We start from the raw sequence: 13,157 nt of genomic DNA, 5'->3' as shown, positions 1-13,157 counted from the left end.
TTGGAGTTTTTATATCTTCATACACATTCAATAATTTAAATACATTATTTTAAATTTTAATTTAATCCACCAATTAGTCGAATTTATTTAATTAGCGTACTTATTTACTTACTTTTTTACTTATTTAATTGCTCGCTTGCGTCCTTGTCTATTTGCTTGTTTGTGTGTTTGTTTGTTTCATATTCGATTTTGTTTGTTTGTTGTTGGTTTTTCATCTTTTTTCTTTATGTACCTGTATATTATATGGGTTTTTTAACATTAAAACTGGTAAACTTAACGTACTTCCTCTGACCCGGAGATACACCGAGTCATAGGTACTCCTATTAAATCAGACAGTGTTCATTTACCAGGTGAAATAGTTTCCTGCCCCCTTTCTGCAACCTATAACACTTCACAGCTATGGAGGCGCCGTATATATTATCTTGGTATTCCGAGAAACTCTGAAAACAAAAACAAAATGAAAACCTTCATGTTCGTCAAAACTCACTTCGTCATATCTTCATAATTACTCTGAAGGATGAAAAAGCAAAACTTTAAAAACACCGACACTAATTTTAAGACATACATATATACACACATACATACATACATACATACATATATATTAATGTTTTGATTAAATTACAAATCTTGGCAAGGTCAGTGTGTGTGTTACTTTATTATCCTAGTGTTTGCTTATTAGTTCAAAACGCATTTAATTCGAAAGAGAAAGGGTAAATAGGATGTCTAGCTACATCCGGTCCCCACACGTGATACGAAACGGTGCAGTAACTCTGGGTGCGTGCTGCAAAAACAAAGTTGTCACCCCTACCCGATTTCAAACCGTGCAAATTGGACCCTGCTTATAAACATCAAAACCTAGACTCGAGGCGTTAGTTAATAAAATCTCGCACATAATATTATCACTAAAATACGAAGGTAAAGTTAAAGATATGGCTGTGGGTAATTTTTGGCATGCTTCCATCAAAGAACTGTTCAAGCACGCATGTCGTGGGCACAACCTTTCGCTTTGCCAGAGAGTTCTGTCCACGACAGAGAAGTTAAAAATGTTCGTTAAAATCTTATAAGTCCCTGATCCTTATCTTATGGTTTAACTTGCTTTCCCTTCTCATTTCCCTTTCCCCGAAGTCCATATTTGTTTCGTTAGGCCAACAACGATGTCAGTTAGCTAAGGCGTCAACGTTCTGTCAATATATAGATGTGAAGTTTGGCATTAACATAGCTTAAAATTGATTGGTTCTCTGGTATCGAAGTGTGCGTACACAACAGGCCGCGGTGGCTAGGTGGTTACAGAGAGGTACACAACAGGCCGCGCTGGCTCTGTGATTACAGAGAGGTACACCACAGGCCGCGCTGGCTCTGTGGTTACAGAGAGGTACACAACAGGCCGCGCTGGCTCGGTGGTTACAGAGAGGTACACAACAGGCCGCGCTGGCTCGGTGGTTACAGAGAGATACACAACAGGCCGTGGTGGCTCGGTGGTTACAGAGAGATACACAACAGGCCGCGCTGGCTATGTGGTTACAGAGAGGTACACAACAGGCTGCGGTGGCGCGGTGGTTACAGAGAGGTACACAACAGGCCGTGGTGGCTCTGTGGTTACAGAGAGGTACACAACAGGCCGCGCTGGCTCTGTGGTTACAGAGAGGTACACAACAGGCCGCGCTGGCTCGGTGGTTACAGAGAGGTACACAACAGAACGTGCTGGCTCGGTGGTTACAGAGAGGTACACAACAGGCCGCGCTGGCTCGGTGGTTACAGAGAGATACACAATAGGCCGCGCTGGCTCGGTGGTTACAGAGAGGTACACAACAGGCCGCGGTGGCTCGGTGGTTACAGAGAGGTACACAACAGGTATCGGTGGCTCGCTGGTTACAGAGAGGTACACAATGGGCCGCGCTGGCTCTGTGGTTACAGAGAGGTACACAACAGGCCGTGGTGGCTCGGTGGTTACAGAGAGATACACAACAGGCCGTGCTGGCTATGTGGTTACAGAGAGGTACACAACAGGCTGCGGTGGCGCGGTGGTTACAGAGAGGTACACAACAGGCCGTGGTGGCTTGGTGGTTACAGAGAGATACACAACAGGCCGCGCTGGCTATGTGGTTACAGAGAGGTACACAACAGGCCGCGGTGGCGTGGTGGTTACAGAGAGGTACACAACAGGCTGTGGTGGCTCGGTGGTTACAGAGAGGTACACAACAGGCCGCGGTGGCACGGTTATTACAGAGAGATACACAACAGGCCGCGGTGGCTCGGTGGTTACAGAGAGGTACACAACAGGTATCAGTGGCGCGGTGGTTACAGAGAGGTACACAACAGGCCGTGGTGGCTCGGTGGTTACAGAGAGATACACAACAGGCCGTGGTGGCTTGGTGGTTACAGAGAGGTACACAACAGGCCGCGGTGGCACGGTTATTACAGAGAGATACACAACAGGCCGTGGTGGCTCGGTGGTTACAGAGAGGTACACAACAGGCCGCGCTGGCTCTGTGGTTACAGAGAGATACACAACAGGCCGCAGTGGCTCGGTGGTTACAGAGAGATACACAACAGGCCGCGCTGGCTATGTGGTTACAGAGAGGTACACAACAGGCCGCGGTGGCGTGGTGGTTACAGAGAGGTACACAACAGGCCGTGGTGGCTCGGTGGTTACAGAGAGGTACACAACAGGCCGCGGTGGCACGGTTATTACAGAGAGATACACAACAGGCCGCGGTGGCTCGGTGGTTACAGAGAGGTACACAACAGGTATCGGTGGCGCGATGGTTACAGAGAGGTACACAACAGGCCGTGCTGGCTCGGTGGTTACAGAGAGGTACACAACAGGCCGCGCTGGCTCGGTGGTTACAGAGAGATACACAATAGGCCGCGCTGGCTCGGTGGTTACAGAGAGGTACACAACAGGCCGCGGTGGCTCGGTGGTTACAGAGAGGTACACAACAGGTATCGGTGGCTCGCTGGTTACAGAGAGGTACACAATGGGCCGCGCTGGCTCTGTGGTTACAGAGAGGTACACAACAGGCCGTGGTGGCTCGGTGGTTACAGAGAGATACACAACAGGCCGCGCTGGCTATGTGGTTACAGAGAGGTACACAACAGGCTGCGGTGGCGCGGTGGTTACAGAGAGGTACACAACAGGCCGTGGTGGCTTGGTGGTTACAGAGAGATACACAACAGGCCGCGCTGGCTATGTGGTTACAGAGAGGTACACAACAGGCCGCGGTGGCGTGGTGGTTACAGAGAGGTACACAACAGGCTGTGGTGGCTCGGTGGTTACAGAGAGGTACACAACAGGCCGCGGTGGCACGGTTATTACAGAGAGATACACAACAGGCCGCGGTGGCTCGGTGGTTACAGAGAGGTACACAACAGGTATCAGTGGCGCGGTGGTTACAGAGAGGTACACAACAGGCCGTGGTGGCTCGGTGGTTACAGAGAGATACACAACAGGCCGTGGTGGCTTGGTGGTTACAGAGAGGTACACAACAGGCCGCGGTGGCACAGTTATTACAGAGAGATACACAACAGGCCGTGGTGGCTCGGTGGTTACAGAGAGGTACACAACAGGCCGCGCTGGCTCTGTGGTTACAGAGAGATACACAACAGGCCGCAGTGGCTCGGTGGTTACAGAGAGATACACAACAGGCCGCGCTGGCTATGTGGTTACAGAGAGGTACACAACAGGCCGCGGTGGCGTGGTGGTTACAGAGAGGTACACAACAGGCCGTGGTGGCTCGGTGGTTACAGAGAGGTACACAACAGGCCGCGGTGGCACGGTTATTACAGAGAGATACACAACAGGCCGCGGTGGCTCGGTGGTTACAGAGAGGTACACAACAGGTATCAGTGGCGCGATGGTTACAGAGAGGTACACAACAGGCCGTGGTGGCTCGGTGTGGTTACAGAGAGATACACAGACAGGCCGTGGTGGCTCGGTGGTTACAGAGAGGTACACAACAGGCCGCGGTGGCACGGTTATTACAGAGAGATACACAACAGGCCGTGTTGGCTCGGTGGTTACAGAGAGGTACACATTAGGCCGCGGTGGCGCGGTGGTTACAGAGAGATACACAACAGGCCGTGGTGGCTCGGTGGTTACAGAGAGGTACACAACAGGCCGCGCTGGCTCTGTGGTTACAGAGAGATACACAACAGGCCGCAGTGGCTCGGTGGTTACAGAGAGGTACACAACAGGCCGCGCTGGCTCTGTGGTTACAGAGAGATACACAACAGGCCGCGGTGGCTCGCTGGTTACAGAGAGGTACACAACAGGCCGCGGTGGCTCTTTGGTTACAGAGAGGTACACAACAGGCCGCGGTGGCTCGCTGGTTACAGAGAGGTACACAACAGGCCGCGCTGGCTCTGTGGTTACAGAGAGATACACAACAGGCCGCGCTGGCTCTGTGGTTACAGAGAGGTACACAACAGGCCGCGCTGGCTCTGTGGTTACAGAGAGGTACACAACAGGCTGCAGTGGCGCGGTGGTTACAGAGAGATACACAACAGGCCGCGGTGGTTCGCTGGTTACAGAGAGGTACACAACAGGCCGCGGTGGCGCGGTGGTTACAGAGAGGTACACAACAGGCCGCGCTGGCTCTGTGGTTACAAAGAGATACACAACAGGCCGCGGTGGCTCGCTGGTTACAGAGAGGTACACAACAGGCCGCGCTGGCTCTGTGGTTACAGAGAGGTACACAACAGGCCGTGGTGGCTCGGTGGTTACAGAGAGATACACAACAGGCCGCGGTGGCTCGCTGGTTACAGAGAGGTACACAACAGGCCGCGGTGGCGCGGTGGTTACAGAGAGGTACACAACAGGCCGCGCTGGCTCTGTGGTTACAGAGAGATACACAACAGGCCGCGGTGGCTCGCTGGTTACAGAGAGGTACACAACAGGCCGCGCTGGCTCTGTGGTTACAGAGAGGTACACTACAGGCCGCGGTGGCTCGCTGGTTACAGAGAGGTACACAACAGGCCACGCTGGCTCTGTGGTTACAGAGAGATACACAACAGGCCACGCTGGCTCTGTGGTTACAGAGAGGTACACAACAGGCCACGCTGGCTCTGTGGTTACAGAGAGGTACACAACAGGCCGCGGTGGCGTGGTGGTTACAGAGAGATACACAACAGGCCGCGGTGGCTCGCTGGTTACAGAGAGGTACACAACAGGCCGCGGTGGCGCGGTGGTTACAGAGAGGTACACAACAGGCCGCGGTGGCTCACTGGTTACAGAGAGGTACACAACAGGCCGGGCTGGCTCTGTGGTTACAGAGAGGTACACAACAGGCCGTGGTGGCTCGGTGGTTACAGAGAGATACACAACAGGCCGCGGTGGCTCGCTGATTACAGATAGGTACACAACAGGCCGGGGTGGTTCAGTGGTTACAGAGAGGTACACAATAGGCTGCGCTGGCTCAGTGGTTACAGAGAGGTACACAACAGGCCGCACTGGTTCGGTGGTTACAGAGAGGTACACAACAGGCCGCGCTGGCTCTGTGGTTACAGAGAGGTACACAACAGGTATCGGTGGCTTGCTGGTTACAGAGAGGTACACAACAGGCCGCGCTGGCTCTGTGATTACAGAGAGGTACACAACAGGCCGGGGTGGTTCAGTGGTTACAGAGAGGTACACAATAGGCTGCGCTGGCTCGGTGGTTACAGAGAGGTACACAACAGGCCGCGCTGGCTCTGTGGTTACAGAGAAGTACACACAGGCCGTGCTGGTTCGGTGGTTACAGAGAGGTACACAACAGGTATCGGTGGCTCGCTGGTTACAGAGAGGTACACAACAGGCCGCGGTGGCTCGCTGGTTACAGAGAGGTACACAACAGGCCGCGCTGGCTCTGTGGTTACAGAGAGGTACACAACAGGCCGCGCTGGCTATGTGGTTACAGAGAGGTACACAACAGGCCGTGGTGGCTCGGTGGTTACAGAGAGGTACACAACAGGCCGCGCTGGCACGGTTATTACAGAGAGATACACAACAGGCCGCGCTGGCTATGTGGTTACAGAGAGGTACACAACAGGCTGGGGTGGCTCGCTGGTTACAGAGAGGTACACAACAGGCCGGGGTGGTTCAGTGGTTACAGAGAGATACACAACAGGCCGCGGTGGCTCGCTGGTTACAGAGAGGTACACAACAGGCCGGGGTGGTTCAGTGGTTACAGAGAGGTACACAATAGGCTGCGCTGGCTCGGTGGTTACAGAGAGGTACACAACAGGCCGCGCTGGCTCGGTGGTTACAGAGAGGTACACAACAGGCCGCGCTGGCTCTGTGGTTACAGAGAGGTACACAACAGGTATCGGTGGCTCGCTGGTTACAGAGAGGTACACAACAGGCCGCGCTGGCTCTGTGGTTAAAGAGAGGTACACAACAGGCCGCGGTGGCTCGCTGGTTACAGAGAGGTACACAACAGGCCGCGCTGGCTCTGTGGTTACAGAGAGGTACACAACAGGCCGCGCTGGCTATGTGGTTACAGAGAGGTACACAACAGGCCGGGGTGGTTCAGTGGTTACAGAGAGGTGCACAATAGGCTGCGCTGGCTCGGTGGTTACAGAGAGGTACACAACAGGCCGCGCTGGCTCGGTGGTTACAGAGAGGTACACAACAGGCCGCGCTGGCTCTGTGGTTACAGAGAGTTACACAACAGGTATCGGTGGCTCGCTGGTTACAGAGAGGTACACAACAGGCCGCGCTGGCTCTGTGGTTACAGAGAGGTACACAACAGGCCGGGGTGGTTCAGTGGTTACAGAGAGGTACACAATAGGCTGCGCTGGCTCGGTGGTTACAGAGAGGTACACAACAGGCCGTGGTGGCTCGGTGGTTACAGAGAGATACACAACAGGCCGAGCTGGCTATGTGGTTACAGAGAGGTACACAACAGGCTGCGGTGGCGCGGTGGTTACAGAGAGGTACACAACAGGCCGTGGTGGCTTGGTGGTTACAGAGAGATACACAACAGGCCGCGCTGGCTATGTGGTTACAGAGAGGTACACAACAGGCCGCGGTGGCGTGGTGGTTACAGAGAGGTACACAACAGGCTGTGGTGGCTCGGTGGTTACAGAGAGGTACACAACAGGCCGCGGTGGCACGGTTATTACAGAGAGATACACAACAGGCCGCGGTGGCTCGGTGGTTACAGAGAGGTACACAACAGGTATCAGTGGCGCGGTGGTTACAGAGAGGTACACAACAGGCCGTGGTGGCTCGGTGGTTACAGAGAGATACACAACAGGCCGTGGTGGCTTGGTGGTTACAGAGAGGTACACAACAGGCCGCGGTGGCACGGTTATTACAGAGAGATACACAACAGGCCGTGGTGGCTCGGTGGTTACAGAGAGGTACACAACAGGCCGCGCTGGCTCTGTGGTTACAGAGAGATACACAACAGGCCGCAGTGGCTCGGTGGTTACAGAGAGATACACAACAGGCCGCGCTGGCTATGTGGTTACAGAGAGGTACACAACAGGCCGCGGTGGCGTGGTGGTTACAGAGAGGTACACAACAGGCCGTGGTGGCTCGGTGGTTACAGAGAGGTACACAACAGGCCGCGGTGGCACGGTTATTACAGAGAGATACACAACAGGCCGCGGTGGCTCGGTGGTTACAGAGAGGTACACAACAGGTATCGGTGGCGCGATGGTTACAGAGAGGTACACAACAGGCCGTGCTGGCTCGGTGGTTACAGAGAGGTACACAACAGGCCGCGCTGGCTCGGTGGTTACAGAGAGATACACAATAGGCCGCGCTGGCTCGGTGGTTACAGAGAGGTACACAACAGGCCGCGGTGGCTCGGTGGTTACAGAGAGGTACACAACAGGTATCGGTGGCTCGCTGGTTACAGAGAGGTACACAATGGGCCGCGCTGGCTCTGTGGTTACAGAGAGGTACACAACAGGCCGTGGTGGCTCGGTGGTTACAGAGAGATACACAACAGGCCGCGCTGGCTATGTGGTTACAGAGAGGTACACAACAGGCTGCGGTGGCGCGGTGGTTACAGAGAGGTACACAACAGGCCGTGGTGGCTTGGTGGTTACAGAGAGATACACAACAGGCCGCGCTGGCTATGTGGTTACAGAGAGGTACACAACAGGCCGCGGTGGCGTGGTGGTTACAGAGAGGTACACAACAGGCTGTGGTGGCTCGGTGGTTACAGAGAGGTACACAACAGGCCGCGGTGGCACGGTTATTACAGAGAGATACACAACAGGCCGCGGTGGCTCGGTGGTTACAGAGAGGTACACAACAGGTATCAGTGGCGCGGTGGTTACAGAGAGGTACACAACAGGCCGTGGTGGCTCGGTGGTTACAGAGAGATACACAACAGGCCGTGGTGGCTTGGTGGTTACAGAGAGGTACACAACAGGCCGCGGTGGCACAGTTATTACAGAGAGATACACAACAGGCCGTGGTGGCTCGGTGGTTACAGAGAGGTACACAACAGGCCGCGCTGGCTCTGTGGTTACAGAGAGATACACAACAGGCCGCAGTGGCTCGGTGGTTACAGAGAGATACACAACAGGCCACGCTGGCTATGTGGTTACAGAGAGGTACACAACAGGCCGCGGTGGCGTGGTGGTTACAGAGAGGTACACAACAGGCCGTGGTGGCTCGGTGGTTACAGAGAGGTACACAACAGGCCGCGGTGGCACGGTTATTACAGAGAGATACACAACAGGCCGCGGTGGCTCGGTGGTTACAGAGAGGTACACAACAGGTATCGGTGGTGCGATGGTTACAGAGAGGTACACAACAGGCCGTGGTGGCTCGGTGGTTACAGAGAGATACACACCAGGCCGTGGTGGCTCGGTGGTTACAGAGAGGTACACAACAGGCCGCGGTGGCACGGTTATTACAGAGAGATACACAACAGGCCGTGTTGGCTCGGTGGTTACAGAGAGGTACACATTAGGCCGCGGTGGCGCGGTGGTTACAGAGAGATACACAACAGGCCGTGGTGGCTCGGTGGTTACAGAGAGGTACACAACAGGCCGCGCTGGCTCTGTGGTTACAGAGAGATACACAACAGGCCGCAGTGGCTCGGTGGTTACAGAGAGGTACACAACAGGCCGCGCTGGCTCTGTGGTTACAGAGAGATACACAACAGGCCGCGGTGGCTCGCTGGTTACAGAGAGGTACACAACAGGCCGCGGTGGCTCTTTGGTTACAGAGAGGTACACAACAGGCCGCGGTGGCTCGCTGGTTACAGAGAGGTACACAACAGGCCGCGCTGGCTCTGTGGTTACAGAGAGATACACAACAGGCCGCGCTGGCTCTGTGGTTACAGAGAGGTACACAACAGGCCGCGCTGGCTCTGTGGTTACAGAGAGGTACACAACAGGCTGCAGTGGCGCGGTGGTTACAGAGAGATACACAACAGGCCGCGGTGGTTCGCTGGTTACAGAGAGGTACACAACAGGCCGCGGTGGCGCGGTGGTTACAGAGAGGTACACAACAGGCCGCGCTGGCTCTGTGGTTACAAAGAGATACACAACAGGCCGCGGTGGCTCGCTGGTTACAGAGAGGTACACAACAGGCCGCGCTGGCTCTGTGGTTACAGAGAGGTACACAACAGGCCGTGGTGGCTCGGTGGTTACAGAGAGATACACAACAGGCCGCGGTGGCTCGCTGGTTACAGAGAGGTACACAACAGGCCGCGGTGGCGCGGTGGTTACAGAGAGGTACACAACAGGCCGCGCTGGCTCTGTGGTTACAGAGAGATACACAACAGGCCGCGGTGGCTCGCTGGTTACAGAGAGGTACACAACAGGCCGCGCTGGCTCTGTGGTTACAGAGAGGTACACTACAGGCCGCGGTGGCTCGCTGGTTACAGAGAGGTACACAACAGGCCACGCTGGCTCTGTGGTTACAGAGAGATACACAACAGGCCACGCTGGCTCTGTGGTTACAGAGAGGTACACAACAGGCCACGCTGGCTCTGTGGTTACAGAGAGGTACACAACAGGCCGCGGTGGCGTGGTGGTTACAGAGAGATACACAACAGGCCGCGGTGGCTCGCTGGTTACAGAGAGGTACACAACAGGCCGCGGTGGCGCGGTGGTTACAGAGAGGTACACAACAGGCCGCGGTGGCTCACTGGTTACAGAGAGGTACACAACAGGCCGGGCTGGCTCTGTGGTTACAGAGAGGTACACAACAGGCCGTGGTGGCTCGGTGGTTACAGAGAGATACACAACAGGCCGCGGTGGCTCGCTGATTACAGATAGGTACACAACAGGCCGGGGTGGTTCAGTGGTTACAGAGAGGTACACAATAGGCTGCGCTGGCTCAGTGGTTACAGAGAGGTACACAACAGGCCGCACTGGTTCGGTGGTTACAGAGAGGTACACAACAGGCCGCGCTGGCTCTGTGGTTACAGAGAGGTACACAACAGGTATCGGTGGCTTGCTGGTTACAGAGAGGTACACAACAGGCCGCGCTGGCTCTGTGATTACAGAGAGGTACACAACAGGCCGGGGTGGTTCAGTGGTTACAGAGAGGTACACAATAGGCTGCGCTGGCTCGGTGGTTACAGAGAGGTACACAACAGGCCGCGCTGGCTCTGTGGTTACAGAGAAGTACACACAGGCCGTGCTGGTTCGGTGGTTACAGAGAGGTACACAACAGGTATCGGTGGCTCGCTGGTTACAGAGAGGTACACAACAGGCCGCGGTGGCTCGCTGGTTACAGAGAGGTACACAACAGGCCGCGCTGGCTCTGTGGTTACAGAGAGGTACACAACAGGCCGCGCTGGCTATGTGGTTACAGAGAGGTACACAACAGGCCGTGGTGGCTCGGTGGTTACAGAGAGGTACACAACAGGCCGCGCTGGCACGGTTATTACAGAGAGATACACAACAGGCCGCGCTGGCTATGTGGTTACAGAGAGGTACACAACAGGCTGGGGTGGCTCGCTGGTTACAGAGAGGTACACAACAGGCCGGGGTGGTTCAGTGGTTACAGAGAGATACACAACAGGCCGCGGTGGCTCGCTGGTTACAGAGAGGTACACAACAGGCCGGGGTGGTTCAGTGGTTACAGAGAGGTACACAATAGGCTGCGCTGGCTCGGTGGTTACAGAGAGGTACACAACAGGCCGCGCTGGCTCGGTGGTTACAGAGAGGTACACAACAGGCCGCGCTGGCTCTGTGGTTACAGAGAGGTACACAACAGGTATCGGTGGCTCGCTGGTTACAGAGAGGTACACAACAGGCCGCGCTGGCTCTGTGGTTAAAGAGAGGTACACAACAGGCCGGGGTGGTTCAGTGGTTACATAGAGGTACACAATAGGCTGCGCTGGCTCGGTGGTTACAGAGAGGTACACAACAGGCCGCGCTGGCTCTGTGGTTACAGAGAGGTACACACAGGCCACGCTGGCTCGGTGGTTACAGAGAGGTACACAACAGGTATCGGTGGCTCGCTGGTTACAGAGAGGTACACAACAGGCCGCGGTGGCTCGCTGGTTACAGAGAGGTACACAACAGGCCGCGCTGGCTCTGTGGTTACAGAGAGGTACACAACAGGCCGCGCTGGCTATGTGGTTACAGAGAGGTACACAACAGGCCGTGGTGGCTCGGTGGTTACAGATAGGTACACAACAGGCCGCGCTGGCACGGTTATTACAGAAAGATACACAACAGGCCGCGCTGGCTATGTGGTTACAGAGAGGTACACAACAGGCCGGGGTGGCTCGCTGGTTACAGAGAGGTACACAACAGGCCGGGGTGGTTCAGTGGTTACAGAGAGATACACAACAGGCCGCGGTGGCTCGCTGGTTACAGAGAGGTACACAACAGGCCGCGCTGGCTCTGTGGTTACAGAGAGGTACACAACAGGCCGCGCTGGCTATGTGGTTACAGAGAGGTACACAACAGGCCGGGGTGGTTCAGTGGTTACAGAGAGGTGCACAATAGGCTGCGCTGGCTCGGTGGTTACAGAGAGGTACACAACAGGCCGCGCTGGCTCGGTGGTTACAGAAAGGTACACAACAGGCCGCGCTGGCTCTGTGGTTACAGAGAGTTACACAACAGGTATCGGTGGCTCGCTGGTTACAGAGAGGTACACAACAGGCCGCGCTGGCTCTGTGGTTACAGAGAGGTACACAACAGGCCGGGGTGGTTCAGTGGTTACAGAGAGGTACACAATAGGCTGCGCTGGCTCGGTGGTTACAGAGAGGTACACAACAGGCCGCGCTGGCTCTGTGGTTACAGAGAGGTACACACAGGCTGCGCTGGCTCGGTGGTTACAGAGAGGTACACAACAGGTATCGGTGGCTCGCTGGTTACAGAGAGGTACACAACAGGCCGCGGTGGCTCGCTGGTTACAGAGAGGTACACAACAGGCCGCGCTGGCTATGTGGTTACAGAGAGGTACACAACAGGCCGTGGTGGCTCGGTGGTTACAGAGAGGTACACAACAGGCCGCGCTGGCACGGTTATTACAAAAAGATACACAACAGGCCGCGCTGGCTATGTGGTTACAGAGAGGTACACAACAGGCCGGGGTGGCTCGCTGGTTACAGAGAGGTACACAACAGGCCGGGGTGGTTCAGTGGTTACAGAGAGATACACAACAGGCCGCGGTGGCTGGCTGGTTACAGAGAGGTACACAACAGGTCGCGCTGGCTCGGTGGTTACAGGGAGATACACAACAGGCCGCGCTGGCTCGGTGGTTACAGGAAGGTACACAACAGGCCGCGCTGGCTCGGTGGTTACAGAGAGGAATATCTAGCTAGTTTCGTGTGTTACAGGTTTTTCTTTTTAAAATGAATTGGAAACATTGTCCCCGCTCCTCCACCTTCCAACGGGTCTGTTATCTTACATATAGGACAATACATGCAGTTTATGTATCAAAATATAAACATAAAATATACAAAAAGAACTGAAAAAAAATCGCCAAAGGAGGCTTATTTAAATTTAGAAATATGCACGCACGTACTAAAGTCCTGTTCAATTGTTTAGACGCTAAGTGGCGGTTTTTTTGCAAATTGTACGTTAAATTCCTATTCAATACTTGTTTTCTTTACATACGCGTGAAAACAAACCCAACCCCGACATATTTCATATACAATTCGTCATCTAAAATTCACGAAGTTGACGTATTTCCATTTTACAAAATTTGAAGGCAGGTTGTTTTTCCTATAAATAACAAAGAC

The 13,157-nt window shown here is 54.7% G+C and overlaps 1 protein-coding gene across 1 annotated transcript in view; it reads right to left on the bottom strand.

The window, feature by feature from the left end:
- Nucleotides 1–13,157, bottom strand: part of LOC121381901 (zinc metalloproteinase-disintegrin-like MTP4) — a 43,520-nt gene that overhangs the window by 17,391 nt on the left and 12,972 nt on the right. Inside the window, exon 3 of the mRNA XM_041511303.1 lies at nt 348–440. Within this exon, the coding sequence (XP_041367237.1) occupies nt 348–440 (93 nt within the window). The remainder of the gene's footprint in view (nt 1–347; nt 441–13,157) is intronic.

This window comes from Gigantopelta aegis, chromosome 9, assembly GCF_016097555.1.
Source record: "Gigantopelta aegis isolate Gae_Host chromosome 9, Gae_host_genome, whole genome shotgun sequence".
Lineage (NCBI taxonomy): Eukaryota > Metazoa > Mollusca > Gastropoda > Neomphalida > Peltospiridae > Gigantopelta > Gigantopelta aegis.
Note: the sequence above shows the minus strand (reverse complement) of the source record. Positions and strands in the feature narration are given on the sequence as shown.